Genomic DNA, 12228 nt, shown 5'->3' with positions numbered 1-12228 from the left:
GTCTGCTTCTGGGCCAGGGCCTGAGTTTGGCACCTTCACCGTCGTCTTCTGTGTGAGTGGCTGGCAAGCCCTCTCAGGCTCTCAGCCAATCCAGACGCTGCTCCAGAGTCCAGCAGCGCCAGGATTGGCCTGGAGCAGGGTCACTCCCTGCCCATTAGGAGACCGGGTGCTGCGAATGAAGCAACCCTCGCTCTCCTAAGGGGAAGGCTTAGTGTGCATGTTCGGGTGGGTCTTAAAAATGACCATCCCAAAAATGAACATGCGCGCTATTGCGCGGTCTCTCACCCTGAATGCTGCCGCAGCCCCATCCCCTTCAGGGTCCCTCATTCTATTTCTGACGCTAATTCCATTCCAATCAAGAGTCATGTTTGCTGGAATTAGCGTCAGAAGTAGAACGATTTGTAAATGGGGCCGTGGGCCCGTGGCATTGGTGGGGCAACGCCCAAATGCCCCTAATGGACGCACCACCACTGCGCGCGACACGGCCACGGCTCAGCACTAGCACACTGCACTTTTGCACCGACCGACCAGCACAAAGTTCAGGTTTTTATCAGCCGACCAATAGAAAAACGGTGTCAGTGCTAGGCCCCAGAGACCCGGCCGCAGGGTTCCTTGGGCCCCGCTGTGGGTCAGAGCTGCGAGGCCCAAGGAAGGGGACCCCGTCCCCTGTGCCTCGCAGCTATGCTGCATGCATTATGACAGAAAAAAACACAGGAGTATGACCCATAACCCATTTGAGATCTGGGTAAATATACGATAGAAAACAACAATATCTCAAAAGGTATCAATAGGGGAGTCATGTATACCAGTATGTAAAATACATTACGAAGAACGAAAAAGCGGGATCCTCACGTAAAGTTTTTCAAAAGTGCACATGGCATCATATATTTGGAAAAAAGTTTAGAGATGGTACAGTTGTAACAGCACTGTAAGCATAAAATGCATAGGCAGCCCAACTTGGACTTGGTGCACAATTGTGCTTGTGACACATACGTGGCGACGCAAGTGACAAGGTGAAAACAGCGGAAAGGCGCGTAGTGATAAGTGAAATAATATATACAAGTGACTGTGTGGTTTAGCATAAAATGATTTACAACTCGTCTTCCTCATCATGTTGGCTGGACTCATCGGAGGCAAGGTAGTGCAGACTGCACAGGACGATGCCCCCTCCTATGGGAACTTCGTTTTCTTTGTTGCCGATGTGTAGCAGTTGTTCCTTGTCTGCTAAGAAATCAGCTTCTGCCACGATCTCCATAGTAGGAGCTAGGCGTCGGTCTCTTCTGGAGCACAAAGTCTTTTTATTATTGAACAAGCTACAGGCTGCACAGTGTTGAAGCTGACAATAATGGAGCAGTTGCTGAAACCTGAATCCGATGGCTGTTGGTTACGAAGCAAACTTGGATTCGCCAAGTAGAAGCTGCTATGAGACCATTAAGCATCTGCGAAGACGTCGAAGATTCACGGAGTTCCCGCGTAATCCGTCTGAACCAGATTGCGTAAAAATTCAATCTAACAATGGAGCTGATGAACGTGCGCATTCTCTCGAAGAGAAGGAGATTCAACGTCATGTCAGCAATAAAAAAATACGTGTTTGAGAAAAACAAGTTGTAAAGTCCCAGCCCAACACTAGATGGCTGGGTGTGCATAGCATGTGTATCTAAAGTATGAATAGGCATTTATCTGCAAACTGAATTTCCGTTTAGACACTTATGTTGTGTACTGAATTGCAACACTTATACGATTTCATTAATCTTTATTTCGGCGATCTACCATAAAAGATACAATAAAATTGATACAACAAGAACAACAACACTTTTACGTCGAGAACAAGCCAGGAGAAGATGCAAAAAAGGACGCCATCACGTATTCATGGGAAGCAATACAAAAATCACTACTTGTTACCTCAATCAGTCTAAAATGATACTAAATGCAGTAAAACAGTATATCATAGATACTAAAATGATACTAAATGCAGTAAAACAGTCTGTCATAGGACTAAAATCATACATGTAGTGCCATAGTTTTGAGCTTAAGTGACACAAACAAGGGCTAAAGTTACGGTGCCCTAGAAATTAGGAGCAGTCTCTTGTGCCAAGCTGCCTCTAGAAATTTGGCCATTGCAAACACAGTTACTTTAGATAAGTCAGTTTTGAGGATTCTAAAGGCCTCAGAGCATTTACGAAACCCTAGGTTCTTACATAAGGGGATTACCCAAAATCTTCTGGCAGCATTGTAGGCAGGACAAAAGAAGACTAGATGGAGTTCGTCTTCCAGCCTACAATTGCAGCCGGGGCAATTCTCCAGGGTTGGCTGCTTCCATTTACTCGTGAATGCTCTTAACGGAAGAGTACTGTAACGCCATTGGAGGAATAACTTCCGGGCCAGGTTTGGGAAGATGTCATCAAGGACTGGCTCAAACCTGTAAGAGTCTTTCACCACAAGGAATGTGTTAGCCAATGAGTCTGGGCGTGTGCCCTGTGTGTGAGATGCTAGGTTACATGCATAATAGGTTGCCACCAGATGTTTCCGGGGCATACCCTGGCAGGCGACTAGAGGATCGCTCCACAGGGACGGAAGGCCCAGCCGGTCAAATTCAGATTTGATATATTTGAACCATGGAATATTCTCTATAGCAGGTTGAGCGAGGATTCCCTGCAATTCCTGCCTATAGTTGGCTAGCTCAGGGGTGGACCATAGTCTTCTCCAAAAGGTTAGAGGTTTCACACCCACCACTTGATCCAAGGGCTTTAGATCCAGATCCAGCCTTAATAGCAGGAGCGGTGTGCTTGTCGGTAGCTTTAATAGTTGCCTGAGAAATTTATTTTCTAAAGTAACCAGATCTTTTTTACAAGCATACCCCCAGAGTTCGCTATCATAGAGGATCGCTCCTCTGGCCTGGAGTCTATAAATCTCCAGCGGAGGGGCTAGCGGCCTAATGGATGATCTGTTGGAATTTGCTAGCCTAATTATACCCCCTGTTAGTTGCGCCAGTCTGAGCTGTGACTTAACCTGGTGATCGCCCCGTTCCAGTTTATCATTGATGGTCACGTCCAGGTACTCAAACGTGTAGACTCTTTCTAGTTTATTCAGGCCTATGGACGGATTAGGACGTGTCTTTTTGGGGGGGATTAAAAATCATAAACTTGGTTTTCATGGCATTTATTTCAAGACCATGCTCTCGGCAGAATGCCTCGAACCCCTCCAAAATACGCTGGATCCCCATAGGGGATTTTGAGAGCAATAGGGTGTCATCCGCGAACATAATCGCGGGCACCCTAGTGCCACCAAGCCTAGGTGCATCTGAGTTGATGACGTTATTTAAAAAATCGATTACCCCGTTGACAAAGAGGCAAAACAGGGTCGGTGCAAGAACACAGCCCTGCCTTACCCCTCTGCCAACGGGGAATCTATTGGAGAGACAGCCCAACCTCCCACACCTTACCTGTACATAATTGTGAGTGTGTAAACGAATGATGACATCTAGGAGAGCGTGGGGGAGGCCAAGTTTAGCAAGTACCGTCCAGAGTTTACTCCGCGGGACCAGATCAAATGCCGCTCGGAGATCGACAAAGACGGTATATAAGGTACCCCCCTCCACCCTCACCGTCTTCCAAAAAAGAAGGGCCAACCGGAAAAGTTGGTCCGTGGTTGACACCTTACTCCTAAAACCCGCCTGGAATGTACTCAAGACTGAATGGTCTGTCATCCAATCCTGGAGGCAGTCAAGAATCAGCCTCGCAAAATGTTTTTGCGAGACGTCGATGAGGCTGATTGGCCTATAGTTGGCTGGGAGCAGGGGAGAGCCCTTCTTGAAGATTGGTACAATCTCTGCTCCCAGCCAAGTATTCGGAACAGCCATTCCTGCGAGGACTGCATTAAAAAACCATTAACAGATATGGAGCCCAGACCATGGGTTGGTGCTTAAATAGATCACCCGGGATTTTATCTAATCCGGGGGCTTTCCCTGACGGTAGTTTATATATTGCAATAATAACCTCGCCTAGAGAGAACTGCAAAGGCTCAGCGCCTTCCATGTTTGGGGATTGGACAATTAACCCACCCGGCGACAAGGGGTGTTCAAATGGTACACCGACTTGCGGCTTGGGCAGACCCGGGGCAGCCTCTTCATAAAGACAATGGAAATGATCCTCCCAGACCGCAGCCGCAATGTTGGCCTCAACTGCTTGAATCGGCTCAGCTGAACCTGTTTTCACAATCTGCCAAAATTTGCGAGTGTCTCTTGTCTGGAGAGAGGCCAGCATGTTTTCCCAGTTTGTATGATCCCAAGCCACCTTCGCGTTGTGGATGGCTTGCTTTAACTCCACCCTCCTTGACCTGATTACCCCAGGATCCCTGGGATGCTTCAGTGCAGCGAGCAGTTTACCCTTCGCCTCCCTGCAAGCTGAGTTGTACCATGACTGTCTTTGTGCCCTGCGGGGCCCTTTCCTCACAACTGGATTCAAGAGCTCCGCAAGGGTGCCCACCAAGTCCATGTGGAGAGTGCTCAACTTAAGAAAAAATTCTTCTGAGGGAGATTGATTTATAATTGTCCCCACGGATTCTAGTGTGGGGAGTAACCTCCCATAGAGCTCAGAGATGTGGGCAGGATTATCTAGGAGTTTGGTCCAGCGAACTCTGCGCCTATCGTTAGTTAAGGTTAAGTTATTTACTGATGTTGCCTGGTCCAGCTGGTCATCCATGGGTCCAGATGGCAAGGCCAACGAGAGAGTCAGCGCGTTGTGATTGCTCTCACTTCTTTGGACCACATCGAAGGCCAGGACCCTCTTCCAATCCAGGGTCTGGACCAAGATGTAGTCCAAGTGAGACTCTTGGCCGGGCCTATTGAAGGTCGGTCTAGAAGGGATATCCCTCCCAGATCTGCCATTACAGGCCCTCAGAGAGTTGCTAAGAGTGAATGCCAGGATTTGTGTCGCTAGGGGCGTCCAAGGTTTGGCTGGGGGACCCACCAATTGCGGTATTCCCCACTGACCATCCTCTTCCCCGAGTGCTCCCTCCATTGTCAAGGTGAGCGGCTCAAACTGACAGTTGAAATCTCCCCCGACCAAAATCCTAGCACCCTTTGGGATGTGTGGGAAGAATACAGAGAGCTCCTCAAAGATGGGTGACGGCATTGTTAAACCCACCGGTCTGGAATAAACATTAATCAGTGCGAGTTTTGTATGGTTCAACCATTCCAATAGTACGCACTGAACATCCAGTGAGTTGGTTTTGAGGGCCCTAGCCTTGCATCCCAAATGAGATGCCACCCAGATACAAAGGCCCCCCGAGGGCCGTCCTCTCCCCACCCATTTAGCTGGGATGGTAAAGTTCGCATAGCCCAGACGCCATTTGTCCTCCCGTGCCCATGTCTCCTGGAACATGCAAACGTCTTGGGTATCAATAAAAGACCCCCAATTGGGAGAGTCTAGTTTGCTCTGCAGCCCCGCTACGTTCCAGGAGAGAATAGACAAACATGAAGTGCACCCGCTTATAGGCAAAACATGGTCAGATGGCGTAGCCACAATAGTAGGTGACAGCTCAAGGGGGGGTTCATTACATTGGGCTCCCCCACTGAACACACCATCGACCATTGGTTTTATTTGGGCACCCGTGAACTGATCATGCTGTAAACTTCAATCACAGATGTCCAAACCAGAAAAAACATCGAACCTATTTGCTGTCTCCAAGGGTGTGAAAGGTCTCAAGTGAGCCATTCTACTATTAGGATTACTCTTCGACCGGACTGGTACCGTATTCCACCCAAAGGGGTCGGCAGCGTGGTGGAAGTGTGGAATTTGAGGCGGGTAGCTAATATTGTAGGGCAATGGGGGGGCAATGTGGATGGGTATCTGACCACCGATATAGGTTGGAGGGAGGACCAGGGATCGGGGATAAAAATAGGTCAAGGGGCGCGGGATAATGGAATTACTGCCTCCACCCTGAGGCCAGTTTAGAATATAATTAACTGCTCGAGGGTCCCTAAAGTTTATGACAACAAGATCTCCATCGTTGTCCTTGACCCTGCTACCCAACCATGAGAGTCGTCTTACATGCACAATCTCCCCATTGATATTATGCGTAAGTGGTCTGTACTGGGCAAGCCAGTGCATAATTTTATTTTTAAGCTGGAAAAACCCCTCCCTCTTATTGACTGGCAGGGTGGGTACTCCCGACAGGACAACCACATATGGGGCAGCTTCAGGAGGCAGTTCTGTTTGATGGCTTCTCCAGTGGGGTGGTCTGGTGGGTCTGATGGAGGCCCTTGTATTCTGCTGTATGATCCCGGCAGAGGATTTTACAGGACCAGCCTGGGTTGGATTGGATGGTATGGAAAACTGGATTATTGATCTGTTTGGTAGGGGGAGCCTTCTGTTGCTTGAAGGTCGTTGTTTTACTAGTTTGGGGAGTGCCTTTGGGAGTGCCAGAGGTGCACAAGGTCACCTCGGCTGATGATGCGAGGACACTACTCGACAGTCCCTTGGTAGCCGCAGCTTCAATCGCTTCAAGCTTTTTCTCCACCCTCCTCAGCCTCTCTATAATAGGTAAGATGAAAGACCTTATTAGATGTTCCATGTTATCCAGGGAGGCAACACTGGGAACAACCATTTCAGAGGGATCAGCAAGAATGTCAATTGGGGCATTAATGGTCGTAGGTTGTCCAGCTTGTACCGATGGTTGCGGGGGAACCAGATTTGGGATATTAGCATCGGTTACCACTGGGGCCAAGTCAGTTCTGGTAATTGATTTAGAAGATTTTCCAAAGTCCGAGTGACTGATCTTTGGCTTTAGCGGGTTCCCCCCCTTCCGTCTTCTCTTTGCAGGTGGGGGGGCGATGGATGTTTACCTGCACATGTTTTTTCGATTTAGTTTGAGCATGTTTAACCTGAGCCAAGGTCCGGATGGTCAAATCGGCATCAGGGAGTGTCGGGCTAGGGGGGAGGGTGAAGTTTGCAGACTGGCCTGAGTGGCCCAAGGGTGTTGGAGTGCAATCTCTCAATAGGAGTGGAAAACTTTCTAGAAGTAAAGGGTCATCATTGGTGGGAGTACATCCAAGAGTAAAAAGGGGAGCCTCCAGGGAGGAATCGGCAGAGACCTTGTTCTTCATGCTTTTGACAGAGCGACGACGCTCTGCCCTACGCTCTGCCAGAGTTTTCCCCCTATCAGGATCAATCCCGGCCTTTGTGAAATAGTTATCAAGAGGGCCATTGAAACTACACCCTACCTTGTCAGCAGATGGGTGGGCCGGGCTCCGAGCCATGGGAGAACCAGATAGCAATACAGTTAGCAGGTGAAAGAAAGTAGGCCCTGCCCGGCCTCACTCGGTCTCTGAGGGCCTCAGAGGGCCCGCCCTTTGCCCGGGCTTCGCCCCGAGCTCCGTCCCGCGCGTGTCCCGCGTCCGCGCTGGTGGATGGAATTAAATAAAAGGGAGGAGAGTGGCGGGAAGAGTCGCAGGTGCGCTGGTGCCTGAAGCGCTACTCCTGCTGGGACTCACAGTCCCACACCTACAAACCGGACAGACTTCGGTCTCTCCCCGGTGATCCCGGTGATTTTCGAGTGTTCAATGGCTTCCCAGTGTCAGCAGCAACCCAAATAATACACAACGGCTGCGAGCGGCTCCCGCGAAGCGGGGCCCGCAAGCCGTTTTCTAGCCGCAGGGGGAGGAGAGGGGCGGGAAGAGTCGCAGGTGCGCTGGTGCCTGAAGCGCTACTCCTGCTGGGACTCGCAGTCCCACACCCACAAACCGGACAGACTTCGATCTCTCCCCGGTGATCCCGGTGATTTTCGAGTGTTCAATGGCTTCCCAGTGTCAGCAGCAACCCAAATAATACACAACGGCTGCGAGCGGCTCCCGCAAAGCGGGGGCCGCAAGCCGTTTTCTAGCCGCAGGGGGAGGAGAGGGGCAGGAAGAGTCGCAGGTGCGCTGGTGCCTGAAGCGCTACTCCTGCTGGGACTCGCAGTCCCACACCCACAAACCGGACAGACTTCGGTCTCTCCCCGGTGATTTTCGAGTGTTCAATGGCTTCCCAGTGTCAGCAGCAACCCAAATAATACACAACGGCTGCGAGCGGCTCCCGCGAAGCGGGGGCCGCGAGCCGTTTTCTAGCCGCAGGGGGAGGAGAGGGGCGGGAAGAGTCGCAGGTGCGCTGGTGCCTGAAGCGCTACTCCTGCTGGGACTCGCAGTCCCACACCCACAAACCGGACAGACTTCGGTCTCTCCCCGGTGATTTTCGAGTGTTCAATGGCTTCCCAGTGTCAGCAGCAATCCAAATAATACACAACGGCTGCGAGCGGCTCCCGCAAAGCGGGGGCCGCGAGCCGTTTTCTAGCCGCAGGGGGAGGAGAGGGGCGGAAGAGTCGCAGGTGCGCTGGTGCCTGAAGCGCTACTCCTGCTGGGACTCGCAGTCCCACACCCACAAACTGGACAGACTTTGGTCTCTCCCCGGTGATCCCGGTGATTTTCGAGTGTTCAATGGCTTCCCAGTGTCAGCAGCAATCCAAATAATACACAACGGCTGCGAGCGGCTCCCGCGAAGCAGGGGCCGCGAGCCATTTTCTAGCCGCAGGGGGAGGAGAGGGGCGGGAAGAGTCGCAGGTGCGCTGGTGCCTGAAGCGCTACTCCTGCTGGGACTCGCAGTCCCACACCCACAAACCGGACAGACTTCGGTCTCTCCCCGGTGATCCCGGTGATTTTCGAGTGTTCAATGGCTTCCGAGTGTCAGCAGCAATCCAAATAATACACAACGGCTGCGAGCTGTTTGATGGCCCCTGGGGAAACGGCAATCAGCTGCAATCCAGGTCGGCAGCTCCTGCACACCCAGACAAAGTGTCCCGCGTTGATCTCCGACTGCTCCGCTTATCACTACACAAGTTCAGGGGGGCGTGGCAAGCAGCAGGGAGAGTGGACCAGGTGTGGTGATTAGGTCATGCGGGGACTCCTGGGATTTGGAGTCCCTGCTACACAACTCGCAGCCCCGCTGCAGGGCAAGTCCTCGCCCCTCACGCTCGAAACCAAAAACAAAGAACCAGTTTCTCCTCCTCTGGCCGCGATGAGGGACCCGCGAAGCGGGTCCGGCGAGCTGTTTGATGGCCCCTGGGGAAACGGCAATCAGCTGCAATCCCGGTCGGCAGCTCCTGCACACCCAGACAAACGAAGGCAAAAGCTCGCAGCACCCCACACTTATACAGTACTTGCTGCCTCGCTGTGGGGCATTGTGTATATTTTTTATTTACTTAATGACATTCACTACCATAGTTGTCTATGCATTAGAGAATATATTCATGTGTTCTCATGATATTGATATCCTTTTACTAGATGTAGTGTCTCTAATGTTTACTAGGAAACAGTGTGTCACTACCGAACTGTTGATGTATTTCAAAGACTGCTGTGAAGAAAGTATGATAAAATAATAAAACATGTGTGTGAGGCATTTAACACTTCTACCAAGACCTACCCACTGGGATGAATGTTCAACTCCAAACAATTTCCCCTCATTGACCAACCCACTGGGATGAATGTTCAACTCCAATCGATTTCCCTACATTGCACCTCCACTCCTTGTTAACTTTCAAAGGGCCTGCGATTTCTTCCGGTAATTGATAGCCGGGTCTGGTGGCTCAGTGGAGTAAAGCATCTACTGCAAGGGCCTGTGTTCGACCTCATGGTCACAGGTTCAAATCCCAGCGGGTCCACTCAGCCTTTCATCCATCTGAGGTCGATAAAATGCGTACCATTGAGTTGGGTTTTAATAAACATCTGTTCTTCAGCACCAGGACACCTACAGGTAATTATGCGCTTTACAAATACACCTGTTATGTTATGTTATAGCCTTACTTTTAGGAGTATACTGTTTAGACAGAAAGAGGTCCCCTTTGCAAAGAAAGGTTCTTACCAGAGAGATTCTGGCAGGTTTTTCTCAGAGGTAGAAGTCACCAGGTTTCGAAAAGTGTGAAAAAGTTCTACAGTGCAGATCCGTGACCTGTAAGGAGAAAAGATAAAAATGTGACCGTTTGGTTATACAGGGATTAGATTTCATCATAGCTACCATCAAACAGCCCAAACATTTCTTCATTTTTTTTAAAGGGTGTCCATGCTTACAAAGGAATTACATCGCCTGTGCTACTTTCCACAAATTCAATTGGTCTCATCAGTTGCATGGGGCACTATTGCTTCGAACCGTCTCCACTAACCATCATCAACCTTTGCTACAATGTAAACAATTTTCTCCTTTCCAAGAAAACCTACATTATTGATTTGAATTTGGGTGTCAGACTTTCCATTCAACAACATGGCAGACCAGTCGCCCTAACTTGAAGGGCTCCTCTGCCACCATGTCTGATATAAACCATTTCCTTTAAGGTCGGCACATTGCTAGCCACTACTTCTTATACCTTGTATACCAGTCCCTCATTAGACTACAAGTAGCATGAAATTTTACCAATGCCTCTAGACAGTTATGTTATGTTATGTTAATTTTATTTGTATAGCGCATGGCTACCCCAGCAACGGGGCGTCCCAGCGCTTATGGACATGCCAGAAGGTACAGCAGCGCAGCCAGTGAGAGTAAGTTAAATGGAAGAGAACAACCAGGTTTTAATCTGTTTCCGGAAGAGCATATGATTAGTGGTGGCCCGGGCCCTTAGGGGGATCGAGTTCCATAGCTTCGGGGCCAAGTACCTGAAGGAGCGGCCGCCGGCTCTGCTCCTCCGGATCTTAATTGTACCGGCAAGAGATAGATCCGCCGAACGGAGGGCGCGCGTGGGGGCATATAGGGCACACAGTCCCTGCAGAATTTGGGGACCAGAGCCATACAGAATTCTATGGATTATACATAGAGTTTTGAATTGAATGCGTTGTTTGATTGGCAGCCAATGGAGGCGTCGAAGAATCGGGGAGGTATGACAGGTTTTTGGTAGTGCAAACAGAATGCGGGCGGCAGCATTCTGAGCTCTTTGTAGCCTATTTATCACTGTCAGGTTAGAGCCCAGCATAAGAGCATTACAGTAGTCTAGATGGGATAAGACTAGAGCCTGGACTATAACCTGGCGAGTGGGGGGCTCAAAGAAGCCAAGAATTGGTTTGAGGGAGCGACCATAACAGGTGCCTGCCACTTTTTTTGCATGAGTCTCTAGAGCAAGTGAGTTATCCGACATCACACCCACATTTTTAACTACCTCCTTAGGAATGGGTGGAGGTCCTAGTGTGGGGGGCCACCAGTGTTTGTCCCATCTCTGAGTTTCATTGCCTATTAAAAGTACCTCCGTTTTGGAGGAGTTTAACTGAAGACAGTTCTGAGACAGCCTGTTTGATATGGCCAGAATATCTTCTTGGAATTTGGTTTCGTCTACCTCAGTGTTTTTGGAGAAGGTAAAAATAAGTTGTGTATCGTCCGCGTACGATATTAACTTAATCTTACGATCTCGAGCCAACATAGCCCGGGGGCGGACGTACACATTGAACAATGTGGGGCTAAGCGCAGAGCGCTGCGGAACCCCGCACTCCAAAGAGTGCCTGCTGGACGAGTGCGGCGGGGCATGCACCTGGAAGGAACGGTCGGATAGAAATGACACGAACCTTGTAAACTTTACTTTAAAATAAGTTGCTAGCTCTAACCAATGGATTATATGAAATTGTATTAAAAAAGTGCTAAGCTTAACAATAATAACAGCCATATATATTTGTTTTACATTTAAATATAATCTAATTAATGGGATACAGGTGCCCAATGTAGTAGCAAAAGAAGTAATGGCATTGATCTAGTGTATAAGATGAGGTAATGATTAGACAAAGTAATAGGGTTTAGGTAATGGCACGTGACCCTGGCAAAAATGTAGCTCTTAACCATGGCAAAACAAATAGCATAGCTGGAGGAATCTCCACCTATAGCATAGCAGAATGTAGGTGGTGGCAAATCAGGCAGTGTTATTTGGTAAGTAGGTAGGTTTTAGTATTCAGGTAGTGTGGTAGTGCACAGTGACTCCTACCAAAACCAATACATTATGTACTATTCGAGGATTATATGTAGTCTTGCCTTTCATATTGTATTAAGATCACAATTAATATAGAGACCTATATATCAGCTCATCTGATTTTATAAATGGTGCACTGTCTTCTTCAAATTCCCAAGGGTTTTGTTCTTATCCTCCTGGTTTCAGTATAAATAAACAGGGACAAAAACCAAGGTTAGTATAGTACTGCTTTTGGGGTTAGGGTACATGTTGCTATGAAAC

General features: G+C 49.2%; 1 protein-coding gene across 1 annotated transcript in view; it reads right to left on the bottom strand.

Annotated features, from left to right (window-relative positions):
- The window catches only part of ADAT1 (adenosine deaminase tRNA specific 1), a 121416-nt gene that overhangs the window by 33987 nt on the left and 75201 nt on the right, over nucleotides 1-12228 (bottom strand). Inside the window, exon 9 of the mRNA XM_078669208.1 lies at nucleotides 9891-9977. Coding sequence (XP_078525334.1) covers nucleotides 9891-9977 — 87 coding nt within the window. The remainder of the gene's footprint in view (nucleotides 1-9890; nucleotides 9978-12228) is intronic.

This window comes from Lissotriton helveticus, chromosome 12, assembly GCF_964261635.1.
Source record: "Lissotriton helveticus chromosome 12, aLisHel1.1, whole genome shotgun sequence".
Lineage (NCBI taxonomy): Eukaryota > Metazoa > Chordata > Amphibia > Caudata > Salamandridae > Lissotriton > Lissotriton helveticus.
Note: the sequence above shows the minus strand (reverse complement) of the source record. Positions and strands in the feature narration are given on the sequence as shown.